Source organism: Hemitrygon akajei, unplaced genomic scaffold (genome assembly GCF_048418815.1).
Source record: "Hemitrygon akajei unplaced genomic scaffold, sHemAka1.3 Scf000079, whole genome shotgun sequence".
NCBI classification, from domain to species: Eukaryota; Metazoa; Chordata; class Chondrichthyes; order Myliobatiformes; family Dasyatidae; genus Hemitrygon; species Hemitrygon akajei.
In genome coordinates this window covers 2,305,720-2,324,638 of record NW_027331965.1, presented here as the reverse complement: position 1 = coordinate 2,324,638, position 18,919 = coordinate 2,305,720, and the positions used below count along the sequence as shown (strand labels likewise).

Sequence of the window (18,919 nt, the reverse complement as noted above, 5' to 3'; positions counted from 1 at the left end):
GGAGCACTGGGAACGTCAGGTTCAGAGTCACCTTCTCCTCTCACACCTGCTGTATTTATCAGTGTACCGGACCTCAGTCAGACCTTTGTCTTCAGTAGATCTGTTTCAGCTGTTCAGGTGGGGAGCACTGGGAACTGCAGGTTCAGAGTCACCTTCTCCTCTCACACCTGCTGTATTTATCAGTGTACCAGACCTCAGTCAGACCTTTGTCTTCAGTAGATCTGTTTCAGCTGTTCAGCTGGGGAGCACTGGGAACTGCAGGTTCAGTGTCACCTTCTCCTCTCACACCTGCTGTATTTATCCGTGTACCGGACCTCAGTCAGACCTTTGTCTTCAGTAGATCTGTTTCAGCTGTTCAGGTGGGGAGCACTGGGAACTGCAGGTTCAGAGTCACCTTCTCCTCTCACACCTGCTGTATTTATCAGTGTACCGGACCTCAGTCAGACCTTTGTCTTCAGTAGATCTGTTTCAGCTGTTCAGGTGGGGAGCACTGGGAACTGCAGGTTCAGTCACCTTCTCCTCTCACACCTGCTGTATTTATAAGTGTACCGGACCTCAGTCAGACCTTTGTCTTCAGTAGATCTGTTTCGGCTGTTCAGGTGGGGAGCACTGGGAACTGCAGGTTCAGAGTCACCTTCTCCTCTCACACCTGCTGTATTTATCAGTGTACCGGACCTCAGTCAGACCTTTGTCCTCAGTAGATCTGTTTCAGCTGTTCAGGTGTGGAGCAATGGGAACTGCAGGTTCAGAGTCACCTTCTCCTCTCACACCTGCTGTATTTATCCGTGTACCGGACCTCAGTCAGACCTTTGTCTTCAGTAGATCTGTTTCAGCTGTTCAGGTGGGGAGCACTGGGAACTGCAGGTTCAGAGTCACCTTCTCCCCTCACACCTGCTGTATTTATCAGTGTACCGGGCCTCAGTCAGACCTTTGTCTTCAGTAGATCTGTTTCGGCTGTTCAGGTGGGGAGCACTGGGAACTGCAGGTTCAACGTCACCTTTTCTTCTCACACCTGCTGTATTTATCAGTGTACCGGACCTCAGTCAGACCTTTGTCTTCAGTAGATCTGTTTCAGCTGTTCAGGTGGGGAGCACTGGGAACTGCAGGTTCAGAGTCACCTTCTCCTCTCACACCTGCTGTATTTATCCGTGTACCGGACCTCAGTCAGACCTTTGTCTTCAGTAGATCTGTTTCAGCTGTTCAGGTGGGGCGCACTGGGAACTGCAGGTTCAGAGTCACCTTCTCCTCTCACACCTGCTGTATTTATCAGTGTACCGGACCTCAGTCAAACCTTTGACAAGGTTCCGCACGGAAGGTTAGTTAGGAAGGTTCAATCGTTAGGTATTAATATTGAAGTAATAAATGGATTCAACAGTGGCTGGATGGGAGATGCCAGAGAGTAGTGGTGGATAACTGTTTGTCAGGTTGGAGGCCGTTGACTAGTGGTGTGCCTCAGGGATCTGTACTGGGTCCAATGTTGTTTGTCATATACATTAATGATCTGGATGATGGGGTGGTACATTGGATTACTAAGTATACAGATGATACTAAGATAGGTGGCGTTGTGGAAAATGAAGTAGTTTTCAAATCTTACAGAGAGATCTAGGACAGTTAGAAGAGTGGGCTGAAAGTTTGCAGATTGAGTTTAATGCTGATAAGTTTGAGGTGCTTTATTTTTGTAGGACTAATCAAAATAGGACATACATGGTAAATGGTAGGGCGTTGAAGAGTGCAGTATAACACAGTGAACTAGTAATAATGGTGCATAGTTCCCTGAAGGTGGAATCTCATGTGGATAGGGTGGTGAAGAAAGCTTTTGGTATGCTGGCCTTTTTAAATCAGAGCATTGAGTGCAGGAGTTGGGAAGTAAAGATAAATTGTACAAGGCATTTGTAAGGCCAAATTTGGAGTATTGTGTACAGTTCTGGCCACCGAATTATTCATAAAGATGTCAACAAAATATAGAGTGTACAGAGGAGATTTACTAGAATGTTACCTGGGTCTCAGCACCTAAGTACAGAGAAAGGTTGAACAAGTTAAGTCTTTATTCTTTACAGCGTTGAAGTTTCAGGGGGGGCATTTGATAGAGGCATTTAAAATTATGAGGGGATAGTGTTGATATGGATAGGCTTTTTCCATTGAGAGTAGGCGAGATTCAAACAAATGGACATGAGTTGAGAGTTGGGGGCAAAAGTTAAGGGGTAACACGAGGGGGAACTTCTTTACTCAGAGAGTGGTAACTGTGTGGAATGAGCTTCCAGTAGAAGTGGCAAAGACAGGTTCAATATTGTCATTTTAAAAAATGGATATGTACATAGACAGGAAGGGAATGGAGGGTTATGGGCTGAGTGCAGGTAGATGGAACTAGGTGAGAGTAAGCGCTCGGCACGGACTGTGTTACTGTGCTGTAATAGTCATATCGTTGTATGACATAAGTGCAAGGGCTGCATATCTGGACTGTTGAACAGGCATTCAGTCTAAAATTAATTTTGCATCTTATCAGGACCGTCGGTCAAATTCACCTCAGCTCATTAATCCAGGATGAATATTAATCTGTGAGATTCGCCATGTCTGTCCATCTACTCCACAATAAATTAATTGTTTGCTTTTATAGAAAGTCACTGAACTGACAGAGAAGGGAAACCGGACAGAGAGCTCCAGACTCTTCCTCAGTTTGGTGATGGGCAAAGGCTCCCGGGCCCGGAGGGCGATGTGGGAATCCTTTGTGATGTGGAGGACTGAGTTACCGAAGTTGGACAGGATACTGAGGGAAATACAGGAGCTCGGTATGTTAAAACCACGCACTGAACCCAAAGGCACATTAAATGGTTGCAATTATTTTAGTTCTGTTTTCATGAACTCTTTTTTTGATTTAAACAGGTCCTGACCCAGAGGAATACATAAACATCGCACAAGGGTTGTCTGAGTTACCCACTGAACTGATAGGTGAGTGATGAAATGCTCAGTTCAAACCACATCTCAAATGTTAGACTGTGACTTGGCAGAATCTGGGAACGAAAATCCACCATCAATCATTCGCCGATCTCTGGTTTCAGGTTACAATTCAGATCATCTCTCGTTGCAGCCTGAACATTGTAAAGCGTATTTTTCCAGCTGTTCCAGCTGTTGATGTATTAATCCAGTCCTTGTGTCTCTGAACCCTCCACTCCGGGTCCTAACGCTCTGGAAATCCCCACACACCCCAGACAGGCTCCTGACACACTGTATGACCCAGTCCAGGTGACCTTTCTCTCTTCAGACCTTTCAGATTCCGAAGCACCTTCTCCTTTGTAATAGCAGCTGCACTCAATTCTGTCCGCTGATGCTCTTTACAATTTGGAATTCTGCTAGTGACTTCCACAGAGTATGTCTGACATTTCCTTTTCACCCGTTACTAAATCTACAACTTCATTTTCCAGCGGTTCGATATCAACCCTCTACTTGTTTTACTCTTTATATATCTGAGAAAGAAAAAAAAACACTTTGTTATCCTCTCTTATGCTATTAACCATACCCTCACATTTCCTGCACATTCACGTATCCCTTGAAGAACCTATAACATAGTTGCCTCCAACACGACCCAGGCTGTGAAAAATCTGCCCACATGTACTCTAAATTTACCCTATTTCACTTTAATCAAATGCCCTCTGGTATGAGTCATCAATCCCAAGTTGAAAGCAAAATACAGGCTCTCTATCCCAAAATCTTATCTCTCAATCTTATAAACATCAGGCAGATCTCTATTCAAACTCCAGAATAGTTTGCCACCGAATCCAAGCAACATCCTGGTGAACCTGTTCTGCACCCTCTCCAATCATCCCCAGTACTGGACAATCAGAAGTGAACACAATACTCTAGATGCTCCATAAAACCATAAGACTCAGGAAGATAATTAAGCCATTCAGCTCAGTGAATTTGCTCCGCAATTCCTCTCAACCCCATTATCCTGCCTTCTCTAAATGTTGACGCTCTTCCGAATCAGGAACATCTCTGAGTAAAGAAACCCCCATTTCCCGCATGTTCTGTTCCTGTTTTGACACCATTGGTGTTTGCAGTGGACACCTGTGACTCCCCAGTGTGTAACTTTGCCAAAATGCACAGTGTCCTGCTCTCCGTATTTCCACACCAGATCAGCAATAACATCGTCTGTTAATGATGCAACAATGCTTTAAATATAGTGAAATGTTGTAACGGGAGTGCAGTCAGGATTGCAATAGGATATCAGGGGAATGTTCACCTTCATCAGGAATTAGTGTCAGAATATGAGGATTGGACATTTTTCTGAGGCAATCATCGCTGTTAGTTCCTGTGTCTGTGAACAGAATTTTACTTTCTGTCCTAATATCCATGGAAGCATTGAATTAATTCATGTAATCTCAAACACTGAATATTGGAATGTAGTTATAAAGTTCTTTGTCAGTTGAGCTAGTTAACATTTTGAATATGTTTTTGTTCCCATGAAGATGTTCAACAGAAACACAAGGAGACTCTGCGGGCACAAACTGACACACTGAGAGTGAACACGATCCTGATGAGGGAGAAGGTGAAGGTTTTCCAGCTGATTGATCGATACACAAAGCTCACCGTCATTTCTACTCTTCGAGATCGGAGACTGGTGGAACACGAGCTGCTGGCAAGAGGCAGAGACCACGAGGATTATAGAGAGAAACATCTCCGTGGAGCGTTAGAAAAAATACAGACTGCTCAGTTATTCCACAGCAGTTTTTCCCGGAGTAAATCCAAATCTGGGAGTTCTGCAGCAGTAGCCGGAGTGCCAGGAATCGGGAAAACAACAATGGTACAAAAGATTGTTTATGACTGGGCCGCGGGGAAAATATTCCAACAGTTCCAGTTTGTCTTCAGTTTCAAATTCCGGGATTTAAACTCTATCAACTGCAGAATAAACCTGAGGGAACTGATTCTGGATCAGTATCCTTACTTTGGGAATATCCTGAGAGAGGTCTGGAAGAACCCAAAGGGATTGCTGTTTATATTCGATGGTTTGGATGAATTCAAGCACACAATCGATTTTTCTGACAGTCGGAGAGATACAGAACCCAAGCACCAGTGCCCAGATCCCGAGTCATGGTGTGAAGTGTCTGACATTGTTTACAGTTTAATCCAGGGCAAGCTGCTCCCAGGGTGTTCAGTGCTGGTGACCACCCGCCCCACTGTGTTACATTTATTGGAAAAAGCGAAGATCGGTGTCTGGGCTGAAATCCTGGGATTTGTTGGTGAGGAACGGAAGGAATATTTCATCAGGCATTTTGAAGATCAGACGGTGGCAGCAGCTGTTTTCAAACACGTGCAGGAGAACGAGATCCTGTACACCATGAGCTACAACCCCTCCTACTGCTGGATCCTTGCTCTGGCACTGGGCCCCTTCTTCACACAAAGAGTCAGGGACCCGCAGCGAGTTCCCAAGACCATCACTCAACTGTACTCCTACTATATTTACAACATCCTGAAAAATCACGGCCGTGAGATTGAGAGACCCCGTGATGTGTTACTCAGGGTGGGTCAGATGGCCTACAGAGGAGTTTCCGAGAAGAAGATTGTGTTTGCAGACGGAGATTTGATCAAGTTCAATCTGCAGCCTTCGCAGTTCCTGTCCGGGTTCCTGATGGAGCTTTTGGAGAGAGAGGATTCTGCCCACAGCGTGGTGTACACATTCCCACACCTCACCATCCAGGAGTTTGTAGCTGCAGTCGCACAATTCCTGACTGTACATCCCGAGGATATCCTGAAATTCCTCACTGAAGCTCACAAGACGGAAGATGGGCGATTTGAGGTATTTCTCCGTTTTGTTGCTGGTCTCTCCAACCCAATGACAGCTCGGGGCCTGGAGGAGTTTCTGGGTCCATTTCCTCATCAAACAACCTGCCGGGTGATTGACTGGGTGAAGGAGGAGGTTAAACGCCAGAGTGGAAACACAGGGAGTGAAGCTGGTAAAAGGAGCCTCCTGAACACATTGCACTACCTGTTTGAGTCTCAGAATCGTGGACTGGCTCAGGCTACACTGGGATCTGTGGAAACACTTTCATTCAGTGGAATGACACTGACCCCGGTTGACTGCGCGGTCCTGTCTCATGCCATCGGACTCTGTGATACAATAAAATATCTCAACCTGGAGTACTGCCACATTCAGTGTGAAGAAATCCAGCGGCTGGGACTCGGGCTGCTCAAGTGCCAGGAGTTGAGGTAACTTGATTTATCTCTCACTCAGAACTGTGAATCTGTTCCATTGTGCTGTTTCAAAGTAACGGATTTGGGTAAAATTGCAGTAAATGAGATTGAGATGAATTGTGAAAAATGCCACCCCCTTCATCCTGTGCCATCACTCTTCCCCATCCCCCTTCCTCCTCTGGGATCTCTGTTTCCCATCCCCCTTCCTCCTGTGGTATCTCTCTTCCCCATCCCCTTCCTCCTCTCGGATCAATTTCCCCATCCCCCTTAATGTGGGATCTCTCTTCCCCATCCCTCTTCCTCCTGTTGGATCTCCCTTCACCATCCCCCTTCCTCCTGTAGGATCTCTGCTTCCAATTCCCCTTTCTCCCGTAGGATCTCTCTTTTCTATCCCCCTTCCTCCCAAGCGATCAATTTTCCCCATCCCCCTTCCTCCTATAGGATCTCTCTTCCCCATCCCTCTTCCTCCTGTTGGATCTCTCTTCCCCATCCCCCTTCCTCCTATAGGATCTCTCTTCCCCATCCCTCTTCCTCCTGTTGGATCTCTCTTCCCCATATCCCTTCCTCCTATAGGATCTCTTTTCCCCATACCCCTTCCTCCTGTAGGATCTCTGCTTCCCATTCCCCTTTCTCCCGTAGGATCTCTCTTTTCTATCCCCCTTCCTCCCAAGCGATCAATTTTCCCCATCCTCCTTCCTCCTGTAAGATCTCTCTTCTCCACCCCCCTTCGTCCTGTGTGATCCCTCTTCCCGATCACTTTCCTCCTGTGGTATCTCTCTTCCCCATCACGCTTCTTCCTGAGGTATCTCTCTTCCCCATCCCCTTCCTCCTCTGGGATCTCGATAACCCATCCCCTTCCTGCTGTGTGATCTCTCTTCCCCATCCCCCTTCCTCCTGTGGGATATCTCGAACCAATCCCCTTCCTCGTGTAGAATCTCCTTTACCCATCCCCTTTCCTCGCAAGCGATCATTTTTCCCCATCTCCCTTCCTCCTAGAGGATCTCTCTTCTCCATCCCTCTTCCTCCTGTTGGATCTCCCTTCCCCATCACCCTTCCTCCAATAGGATCTCCCTTCCCCATCCCCCTTCCTCCTATAGGATCTCTCTTCCCCATCCCCCTTCCTCCTGTAAGATCTCTCTTCCCCATCACCCTTCCTCCTGTGTGATCTCTCTTCCGGATCCCTTTCCTCCTGTGATATCTCTCTTCCCCATCCCCTTCCTCCTGTCGGATCTCGATAAGCCATCCCCTTCCTGCTGTGGGATCTCTCTTCCCCAACCCCCATCCTCCTGTGGGATATCTCGTCCCCATCCCCTTCCTCGTGTGGAATCTTCTTTACCCATCCCACTTCCTCCCAAGCGATCATTTTTCCCCATTCCCCTTCCTCCTATAGGATCTCTCTTCCCCATCCCCCATTCTCCTGTAGGATATCCTTCCTGATCCCCTTCCTCCTGTGGTATCTCTCTTCCTGATTCAGCTTCGTACAGTGGGATCTCTCTTCCCCATACCCCTTCCTCCTGTGTGATCTCTCTTCCCGATCCCTTTCCTCCTGTGGTATCTCTCTTCCCCATCCCCTTCCTCCTGTCGGATCACTTTCCCCAACCCCCTTACTGTGGGATCTCCCTTCCCAATTCCCATCCTCCTGTGGGATCTCTCATCCCCATCACTCTTCTTACTGAGGGATGTCTCTTCCCCATCCCTTTCAACCTCTGGGATCTCGATAACACATCCCCTTCCTGCTGTCGGATCTCTCCTCCCCATCCCACTTCCCCCTGTGGGATATCTTGTCCCTATCCCCCTCCTCGTGTGGAATCTCCTTTACCCAACCCCCTTCCTCGCAAGCGATCATTTTTCCCCATCCCCCTTCCTCCTATAGGATCTCTCTTCCCCATCCCTCTTCATCCTGTTGGATCTACCTTCCCCACCCCCTTCCTCCTATAGGATCTCCCTTCCCCATTCCCCTTCCTCCTATAGAATCTCTCTTCCCCATACCCCTTCCTCCTGTAGGATCTCTCTTCCCTATCCCTCTTCCTCCTGTTGGATCTCCCTTCCCCATCTCCCTTCCTCCTATAGGATCTCCCTTCCCCATTCCCCTTCTTCCTACAGGATATCTCTTCCCCATACCCCTTCCTCCTGTAGGATCTCTCCTCCCCATCCGTCTTCCTCCTGTTGGATCTCTCTTCCCCATCCCCCTTGCTCCTGTAGGATCTCTCTTCCCCATCCCCCTTCCTCCTGTAAGATCTCTCTTCCCCATCCCCTTCCTCCTGTGTGATCTCTCTTCCTGATCCCTTTCCTCCTGTGGTATCTCTCTTCCCCAGCCCCTTCCTGCTGTGGGATCTCTATTCCCCATCCACCTTCCTTCTGTGGGATATCTCGTCCCCATCCCCTTCCTCGTGTGGAATCTCCTTCGCCCATTACCCTTTCCTCCCACGATCATTTTTCCCCATCCCCCTTCCTCCTATAGGATCTCTCTTCCCCATCCCTCTTCCTCCTGTTGGATCTCCCTTCCCCATCCCCCTTCCTCCTATAGGATCTCACTTCTCCATCCCTCTTCCTCCTATTGGATCTCCCTACCACATCCCCCTTCCTCCTATGGCATCTCCTTTCCCCATCCCTCTTCCTCCTGTTGGATCTCTCTTCCCCATCCCTCTTCCTCCTGTTGGATCTCTCTTCCCCATCCCTCTTCCTCCTGTTGGAACTCCCTTCCCCATCCCCCTTCCTCCTATAGGATCTCACTTCTCCATCCCTCTTCCTCCTGTTGGATCTCCCTTCCCCATCCCCCTTCCTCCTCTGGGATCTCGATAACCCATCCCCTTCCTCCTGTAAGATCTCTCTTCCCCATCCTCCTTCCTCCCGTGTGTTCTCTCTTCCGGATCACTTTCCTCCTGTGGTATCTCTCTTCCCCATCCCCTTACTCCTGTCGGATCTCGATAACCCATCCCCTTCCTGCTGTTGGATCTCTATTCCCCATCCCCCTTCCTCCTGTGGGATATCTCGTCCCCATCCCCTTCCTCGTGTGGAATCTCCTTTACCCATCCCCCTTCCTCGCAAGCGATCATTTTTCCCCATCCCCCTTCCTCGTATAGGATCTCTCTTCCACATCCCTCTTCCTCCTGTTGGATCTCCCTTCCCCATCCCCCTTCCTCCTTTAGGATCTCCGTTCCCCATTTCACTTCCTCCTATAGGATATCTCTTCCCCATACCCCTTCCTCCTGTAGGAACTCTCTTCCCCATCCCCCTTCCTCCTGTAAGATCTCTCTTCCCCATCCCCCTTCCTCCTGTGTGATCTCTCTTCCCGATCCCCCTTCCTCCTGTGTGATCTCTCTTCCCGATCCCTTTCCACCTGTGGTATCTCTCTTCCCCATCCCCTTCCTCCTGTCGGATCTCGATAACCCATCCCCTTCCTGCTGTGTGATCTCTCTTCCTGATCCCTTTCCTCCTGTGGTATCTCTCTTCCCCATCCCCTTCCTCCTGTCGGATCTCGATAACCCAGCCCCTTCCTGCAGTGGGATCTCTCTTCCCCATCCCCCTTCCTCCTGTGGGATCTCGTCCCCATCCCCTTCCTCGTGTGGAATCTCCTTTGCCCATTCCCCTTCCTCCTATAGGATCACTCTTCCCCATACCCCTTCATCCTGTAGGATCTCTCTTCCCCATCCCTCTTCCTCCTGTTGGATCTCCCTTCACCATCCCCCTTCCTCCTGTGGGATCTCTGCTTCACATTCCCCTTTCTCCCGTAGGATCTCTATTTTCTATCCCCCTTCCTCCCAAGCGATCAAGTTTCCCCATCCCCCTTCCTCCTATTGGATCTCTCTTCCCCATCCCTGTTCCTCCTGTGTGATCTCTCTTCCCCATCCCTGTTCCTCCTGTGTGATCTCTCTTCCCCATCCTCCTTCCTCCTGTGTGTTCTCTCTTCCCGATCCCTTTCCTCCTGTGGTATCTCTCTTCCCCATCCCCTTCCTCCTGTCGGATCTCGATAACCCATCCCCTTACTGCTGTTGGATCTCTATTCCCCATCCCCCTTCCTCCTGTGGGATATCTCGTCCCCATCCCCTTCCTCGTGTGGAATCTCCTTAACCCATCTCCCTTCCTCGCAAGCGATCATTTTCACCCATCCCTCTTCCTCCTGTTGGATCTCTCTTCCCCATCCCTCTTCCTCCTGTTGGATCTCTCTTCCCCATCCCTCTTCCTCCTGTTGGAACTCCCTTCCCCATCCCCCTTCCTCCTATAGGATCTCACTTCTCCATCCCTCTTCCTCCTGTTGGATCTCCCTTCCCCATCCCCCTTCCTCCTCTGGGATCGCAATAACCCATCCCCTTCCTCCTGTAAGATCTCTCTTCCCCATCCTCCTTCCTCCCGTGTGTTCTCTCTTCCGGATCACTTTCCTCCTGTGGTATCTCTCTTCCCCATCCCCTTACTCCTGTCGGATCTCGATAACCCATCCCCTTCCTGCTGTTGGATCTCTATTCCCCATCCCCCTTCCTCCTGTGGGATATCTCGTCCCCATCCCCTTCCTCGTGTGGAATCTCCTTTACCCATCCCCCTTCCTCGCAAGCGATCATTTTTCCCCATCCCCCTTCCTCGTATAGGATCTCTCTTCCACATCCCTCTTCCTCCTGTTGGATCTCCCTTCCCCATCCCCCTTCCTCCTTTAGGATCTCCGTTCCCCATTTCACTTCCTCCTATAGGATATCTCTTCCCCATACCCCTTCCTCCTGTAGGAACTCTCTTCCCCATCCCCCTTCCTCCTGTAAGATCTCTCTTCCCCATCCCCCTTCCTCCTGTGTGATCTCTCTTCCCGATCCCCCTTCCTCCTGTGTGATCTCTCTTCCTGATCCCTTTCCTCCTGTGGTATCTCTCTTCCCCATCTCCTTCCTCCTGTCGGATCTCGATAACCCAGCCCCTTCCTGCAGTGGGATCTCTCTTCCCCATCCCCCTTCCTCCTGTGGGATCTCGTCCCCATCCCCTTCCTCGTGTGGAATCTCCTTTGCCCATTCCCCTTCCTCCTATAGGATCACTCTTCCCCATACCCCTTCATCCTGTAGGATCTCTCTTCCCCATCCCTCTTCCTCCTGTTGGATCTCCCTTCACCATCCCCCTTCCTCCTGTGGGATCTCTGCTTCACATTCCCCTTTCTCCCGTAGGATCTCTATTTTCTATCCCCCTTCCTCCCAAGCGATCAAGTTTCCCCATCCCCCTTCCTCCTATTGGATCTCTCTTCCCCATCCCTGTTCCTCCTGTGTGATCTCTCTTCCCCATCCCTGTTCCTCCTGTGTGATCTCTCTTCCCCATCCTCCTTCCTCCTGTGTGTTCTCTCTTCCCGATCCCTTTCCTCCTGTGGTATCTCTCTTCCCCATCCCCTTCCTCCTGTCGGATCTCGATAACCCATCTCCTTACTGCTGTTGGATCTCTATTCCCCATCCCCCTTCCTCCTGTGGGATATCTCGTCCCCATCCCCTTCCTCGTGTGGAATCTCCTTAACCCATCTCCCTTCCTCGCAAGCGATCATTTTCACCCATCCCCCTTCCTCCTGTAGGATCTCTCTTCCCCATCCCTCTTCCTCCTGTTGGATCTCCCTTCCCCATCCCCCTTCCTCTTTTCGGATCTCCCTTCCACATTTCACTTCCTCCTATAAGATATCTCTTCCCAATACCCCTTCCTTCTGTAGGAACTCTCTTCCCCATCCCCCTTCCTCCTGTAAGATCTCTCTTCCCCATCCCCCTTCCTCCTGTGTGATCTCTCTTCCCGATCCCTTTCCACCTGTGGTATCTCTCTTCCCCATCCCCTTCCTCCTGTCGGATCTCGATAACCCATCCCCTTCCTGCTGTGGGATCTCTCTTCCCCATCCTCCTTCCTCCTGTGTGATATCTCGTCCCCATCCCCTTCCTCATGTGGAATCTCCTTTACCCATCCCCCTTCCTCCGAAGCGATCATTTTTCCCCACCCCCTTCCTCCTATAGGATCTCTCTTCCCCATCCCCCTTCCTCCTGTGGGATATCTCGTCCCCATCCCCTTCCTCGTGTGGAATCTCCTTTACCCATCCGCCTTCCTCCCAAGCGATCATTTTTCCCCATCCCCCTTCCTCCTATAGGATCTCTCTTCCCCATCCCTCTTCCTCCTGTTGGATCTCCCTTCCCCATCACCCTTCCTCCTGTGGGATCTCTGCTTCCCATTCCCCTTTCTCCCGTAGGATATCTCTTTTCTATCTTCCTTCCTCCCAAGCGATCAATTTTCCCCATCCCCCTTCCTCCTATAGGATCTCTCTTCCCCATCACTGTTCCACCTGTTGGATCTCTCTTCCCCATCCCCCTTCCTCCTGTAAGATCTCTCTTCCCCATCCCCCTTCCTCCTGTGTGATCTCTCTTCCCGATCACTTTCCTCCTGTGGTATCTCTCTTCGCCATCACGCTTCTTCCTGAGGTATCTCTCTTCCCCATCCCACTTCCTCCTGTAAGATCTCTCTTCCCCGTCCCCCTTCCTCCTGTGTGATCTCTCTTTTCGATCACTTTCCTCCTGTGGTATCTCTCTTCCCCATCACGCTTCTTCCTGTGGTATCTGTCTTCCCCATCCCCTTCCTCCTCTGGGATCTCGAGAACCCATCCCCTTCCTGCTGTGGGATCTCTCTTCCCCAGCCCCCTTCCTCCTGTGGGATATCTCGTCCGCATCCCCTTCCTCCAGTGGAATCTCCTTTACCCATCCCCCTTCCTCGCAAGAGATCATTTTTCCCCATCTCCCTTCCTCCTATAGGATCTCTCTTCCCCATCCCTCTTCCTCCTGTTGGATCTCCCTTCCCCATCACCCTTCCTCCTGTGGGATCTCTGCTTCCCATTCCCCTTTCTCCCGTAGGATATCTCTTTTCTATCCTCCTTCCTCCTAAGCGATCAATTTTCCCCATCCCCCTTCCTCCTATAGGATCTCTCTTCCCCATCCCTGTTCCACCTGTTGGATCTCTCTTCCCCATCCCCCTTCCTCCTATAGGATCTCTCTTCCCCATCCCTCTTCCTCCTGTAAGATCTCTCTTCCCCATCCCACTTCCTCCTGTGGGATATCTCGACCCCATCCTCTTCCTCGTGTGGAATCTCCTTTACCCATCCCCCTTCCTCCCAAGCGATCATTTTTCCCCATCCCACTTCCTCCTGTAGGATCTCTCTTCCCCATCCCTCTTCCTCCTGTAGGATCTCCCTTCACCATCCCCCTTCCTCCTGTGGGATCTCTGCTTCCCATTCCCCTTTCTCCCGTAGCATCTCTCTTTTCTATCCCCCTTCGACCTGTGGGAACTCTGTTCCCCATCCCACTTCCTCCTGTGGGATCTGTCTTCGCCACCCCCTTCCTCCTATAGGATCTCTCTTCCCCATTCCCCTTCCTCCTGTGGGATATCTCGTCCCCATCCCCTTCCTCGTGTGGAATCTCCTTTACCCATCCCCATTCCTCCCAAGCGATCATTTTTCCCCATCCCCTTCCTCCTATAGGATCTCTCTTCCCCATCCCTCTTCCTCCTGTTGGATCTCCCTTCCCCATCACCCTTCCTCCTGTGGGATCTCTGCTTCCCATTCCCCTTTCTCCCGTAGGATATCTCTTTTCTATCCTCCTTCCTCCCAAGCGATCAATTTTCCCCATCCCCCTTCCTCCTATAGGATCTCTCTTCCCCATCACTGTTCCACCTGTTGGATCTCTATTCCCCATCCCCCTTCCTCCTGTAAGATCTCTCTTCCCCGTCCCCCTTCCTCCTGTGTGATCTCTCTTTCCGATCACTTTCCTCCTGTGGTATCTCTCTTCCCCATCACGCTTCTTCCTGTGGTATCTGTCTTCCCCATCCCCTTCCTCCTCTGGGATCTCGAGAACCCATCCCCTTCCTGCTGTGGGATCTCTCTTCCCCAGCCCCCTTCCTCCTGTGGGCTATCTCGAGAACCCATCCCCTTCCTGCTGTGGGATCTCTCTTCCCCAGCCCCCTTCCTCCTGTGGGATATCTCGTCCGCATCCCCTTCCTCCAGTGGAATCTCCTTTACCCATCCCCCTTCCTCGCAAGAGATCATTTTTCCCCATCTCCCTTCCTCCTATAGGATCTCTCTTCCCCATCCCTCTTCCTCCTGTTGGATCTCCCTTCCCCATCACCCTTCCTCCTGTGGGATCTCTGCTTCCCATTCCCCTTTCTCCCGTAGGATATCTCTTTTCTATCCTCCTTCCTCCTAAGCGATCAATTTTCCCCATCCCCCTTCCTCCTATAGGATCTCTCTTCCCCATCCCTGTTCCACCTGTTGGATCTCTCTTCCCCATCCCCCTTCCTCCTATAGGATCTCTCTTCCCCATCCCTCTTCCTCCTGTAAGATCTCTCTTCCCCATCCCCCTTCCTCCTGTGGGATATCTCGACCCCATCCTCTTCCTCGTGTGGAATCTCCTTTACCCATCCCCCTTCCTCCCAAGCGATCATTTTTCCCCATCCCACTTCCTCCTGTAGGATCTCTCTTCCCCATCCCTCTTCCTCCTGTAGGATCTCCCTTCACCATCCCCCTTCCTCCTGTGGGATCTCTGCTTCCCATTCCCCTTTCTCCCGTAGCATCTCTCTTTTCTATCCCCCTTCGACCTGTGGGAACTCTGTTCCCCATCCCACTTCCTCCTGTGGGATCTGTCTTCGCCACCCCCTTCCTCCTATAGGATCTCTCTTCCCCATTCCCCTTCCTCCTGTGGGATATCTCGTCCCCATCCCCTTCCTCGTGTGGAATCTCCTTTACCCATCCCCATTCCTCCCAAGCGATCATTTTTCCCCATCCCCTTCCTCCTATAGGATCTCTCTTCCCCATCCCTCTTCCTCCTGTTGGATCTCCCTTCCCCATCACCCTTCCTCCTGTGGGATCTCTGCTTCCCATTCCCCTTTCTCCCGTAGGATATCTCTTTTCTATCCTCCTTCCTCCCAAGCGATCAATTTTCCCCATCCCCCTTCCTCCTATAGGATCTCTCTTCCCCATCACTGTTCCACCTGTTGGATCTCTATTCCCCATCCCCCTTCCTCCTGTAAGATCTCTCTTCCCCGTCCCCCTTCCTCCTGTGTGATCTCTCTTTCCGATCACTTTCCTCCTGTGGTATCTCTCTTCCCCATCACGCTTCTTCCTGTGGTATCTGTCTTCCCCATCCCCTTCCTCCTCTGGGATCTCGAGAACCCATCCCCTTCCTGCTGTGGGATCTCTCTTCCCCAGCCCCCTTCCTCCTGTGGGCTATCTCGTCCGCATCCCCTTCCTCCAGTGGAATCTCCTTTACCCATCCCCCTTCCTCGCAAGAGATCATTTTTCCCCATCTCCCTTCCTCCTATAGGATCTCTCTTCCCCATCCCCTCTTCCTCCTGTTGGATCTCCCTTACCCATCCCCCTTCCTGCAATAGGATCTCCCTTCCCCATTCCCCTTCCTCCTATAGGATCTCTCTTCCCCATACCCCTTCCTCCTGTAGGATCTCTCTTCCCCATCCCTCTTCCTCCTGTTGGATCTCCCTTCACCATCCCCCTTCCTCCTGTGTGATCTCTCTTCCCCATCATCCTTCATCCTGTGGGATATCTCTTTCCCATACCCCTTCCTCCTGTAGGATCTCTCTTTTCTATACCCCTTCCTCCCAAGCGATCAATTTTCCCCCATCACCCTTCCTCCTGTAGGATCTCTCTTCCCCATCCCTGTTCCTCCTGTTGGATCTCTCTTCCCCATCCCCCTTCCTCCTATAGGATCTCTCTTCCCCATCCCCCCTTCCTCCTGTAAGATCCCTCTTCCCCATCCCCCTTCCTCCTGTGTGATCTCTCTTCCCGATCCCTTTCCTCCTGTGGTATCTCTCTTCCCCATCCCCTTCCTCCTGTCGGATCTCGATAACCCATCCCCTTCCTGCTGTGGGATCTCTCTTCCCCAACGCCCCTCCTCCTGTGGGATATCTCATACCCATCCCCTTCCTCGTGTGGAATCTCCTTTACCCATCCCCCTTCCTCCTATAAGATCTCTCTTCCCCATCCCTGTTCCTCCTGTGGTATCTCTCTTCCCCATCCCCTTCCTCCTGTCGGATCTCGATAACCCATCCCCTTTCTGCTGTTGGATCTCTATTCCCCATCCCCCTTCCTCCTGTGGGATATCTCGTCCCCATCCCCTTCCTCATGTGGAATCTCCTTTACCCATCCCCCTTCCTCGCAAGCGATCATTTTTCCCCATCCCCCTTACTCCTATAGGATCTCCCTTCCCCATCCCCCTTCCTCCTTTCGGATCTCCCTTCCCCATCCCCCTTCCTCCTATAGGATCTCTCTTCCCCATCCCTGTTCCACCTGTTGGATCTCTCTTCCCCATCCCCCTTCCTCCTATAGGATCTCTCTTCCCCATCCCTCTTCCTCCTGTAAGATCTCTCTTCCCCATCCCCCTTCCTCCTGTGGGATATCTCGACCCCATCCTCTTCCTCGTGTGGAATCTCCTTTACCCATCCCCCTTCCTCCCAAGCGATCATTTTTCCCAATCCCACTTCCTCCTGTAGGATCTCTCTTCCCCATCCCTCTTCCTCCTGTAGGATCTCCCTTCACCATCCCCCTTCCTCCTGTGGGATCTCTGCTTCCCATTCCCCTTTCTCCCGTAGCATCTCTCTTTTCTATCCCCCTTCGACCTGTGGGAACTCTGTTCCCCATCCCACTTCCTCCTGTGGGATCTGTCTTCGCCACCCCCTTCCTCCTATAGGATCTCTCTTCCCCATTCCCCTTCCTCCTGTGGGATATCTCGTCCCCATCCCCTTCCTCGTGTGGACTCTCCTTTACCCATCCCCATTCCTCCCAAGCGATCATTTTTCCCCATCCCCTTCCTCCTATAGGATCTCTCTTCCCCATCCCTCTTCCCTCCTGTTGGATCTCCCTTCCCCATCACCCCTTCCTCCTGTGGGATCTCTGCTTCCCATTCCCCTTTCTCCCGTAGGATATCTCTTTTCTATCCTCCTTCCTCCCAAGCGATCAATTTTCCCCCATCCCCCTTCCTCCTATAGGATCTCTCTTCCCCATCACTGTTCCACCTGTTGGATCTCTCTTCCCCATCCCCCTTCCTCCTGTAAGATCTCTCTTCCCCATCCCCCTTCCCTCCTGTGTGATCTCTCTTCCCGATCACTTTCCTCCTGTGGTATCTCTCTTCGCCATCACGCTTCTTCCTGAGGTTTCTCTCTTCCCCATCCCACTTCCTCCTGTAAGATCTCTCTTCCCCCGTCCCCCTTCCTCCTGTGTGATCTCTCTTTCCGATCACTTTCCTCCTGTGGTATCTCTCTTCCCCATCACGCTTCTTCCTGTGGTATCTGTCTTCCCCATCCCCTTCCTCCTCTGGGATCTCGAGAACCCATCCCCTTCCTGCTGTGGGATCTCTCTTTCCCCAGCCCCCTTCCTCCTGTGGGATATCTCGTCCGCATCCCCTTCCTCCAGCGGAATCTCCTTTACCCATCCCCCCTTCCTCGCAAGAGATCATTTTTCCCCCATCTCCCTTCCTCCTATAGGATCTCTCTTCCCCATCCCTCTTCATCCTGTTGGATCTCCCTTACCCATCCCCCTTCCTCCAATAGGATCTCCCTTCCCCATTCCCCTTCCTCCTATAGGATCTCTCTTCCCCATACCCCTTCCTCCTGTAGGATCTCTCTTCCCCATCCCTCTTCCTCCTGTTGGATCTCCCTTCACCATCCCCCTTCCTCCTGTGTGATCTCTCTTCCCCATCATCCTTCATCCTGTGGGATAACTCTTTCCCATACCCCTTCTCCTGTAGGATCTCTCTTTTCTATACCCCTTCCTCCCAAGCGATCAATTTTCCCCATCACCCTTCCTCCTGTAGGATCTCTCTTCCCCATCCCTGTTCCCTCCTGTTGGATCTCTCTTCCCCATCCCCCTTCCTCCTATAGGATCTCTCTTCCCCATCCCCCCTTCCTCCTGTAAGATCCCTCTTCTCCCCATCCCCCTTCCTCCTGTGTGATCTCTCTTCCCGATCCCTTTCCTCCTGTGGTATCTCTCTTCCTCATCCCCTTCCTCCTGTCGGATCTCGATAACCCATCCCCTTCCTGCTGTGGAATCTCCTTTACCCAATCCCCTTCCTCGCAAGCGATCATTTTTCCCCATCCCCCCTTCCTCCTATAGGATCTCTCTTCCTCCTGTTGGATCTCTCTTCCCCATCCCCATTCCTCCTGTGTGATCTCTCTTCCCGATCCCTTTCCTCCTGTGGTATCTCTCTTCCCCATCCCCTTCCTCCTGTCGGATCTCGATAACCCATCCCCCTTCCTGCTGTGGGATCTCTCTTCCCCAACGCCCCTCCTCCTGTGGGATATCTCGTACCCATCCCCTTCCTCGTGTGGAATCTCCTTTACCCATCCCCCTTCCTCCTAAAAGATCTCTCTTCCCCCATCCCTGTTCCTCCTGTTGGATCTCTCTTCCCCATCCCCCTTCCTCCTGTAAGATCTCTCTTCCCCGATCCCTTTCCTCCTGTGGTATCTCTCTTCCCCATCCCCTTCCTCCTGTCGGATCTCGATAACCCATCCCCTTTCTGCTGTTGGATCTCTATTCCCCATCCCCCTTCCTCCTGTGGGATATCTCGTCCCCATCCCCTTCCTCATGTGGAATCTCCTTTACCCATCCCCCTTCCTCGCAAGCGATCATTTTTCCCACCCCCTTCCTCCTATAGGATCTCTCTTCCCCATCCCTCTTCCTCCTGTTGGATCTCCCTTCCCCATCACCCTTCCTCCTGTGGGATCTGTCTTCGCCACCCCCTTCCTC

The 18,919-nt window shown here is 51.3% G+C and overlaps 1 protein-coding gene across 2 annotated transcripts in view; it reads left to right on the top strand.

The window, feature by feature from the left end:
* LOC140722536 (NACHT, LRR and PYD domains-containing protein 3-like) overlaps positions 1 to 18,919 on the top strand; it is a 58,504-nt gene that overhangs the window by 12,678 nt on the left and 26,907 nt on the right. For both annotated transcript variants that reach the window (XM_073037248.1, XM_073037249.1), the window contains 3 exons: positions 2,615 to 2,786; positions 2,881 to 2,946; positions 4,464 to 6,201. In XM_073037248.1, the coding sequence (XP_072893349.1) occupies positions 2,615 to 2,786; positions 2,881 to 2,946; positions 4,464 to 6,201 (1,976 nt within the window). The remainder of the gene's footprint in view (positions 1 to 2,614; positions 2,787 to 2,880; positions 2,947 to 4,463; positions 6,202 to 18,919) is intronic.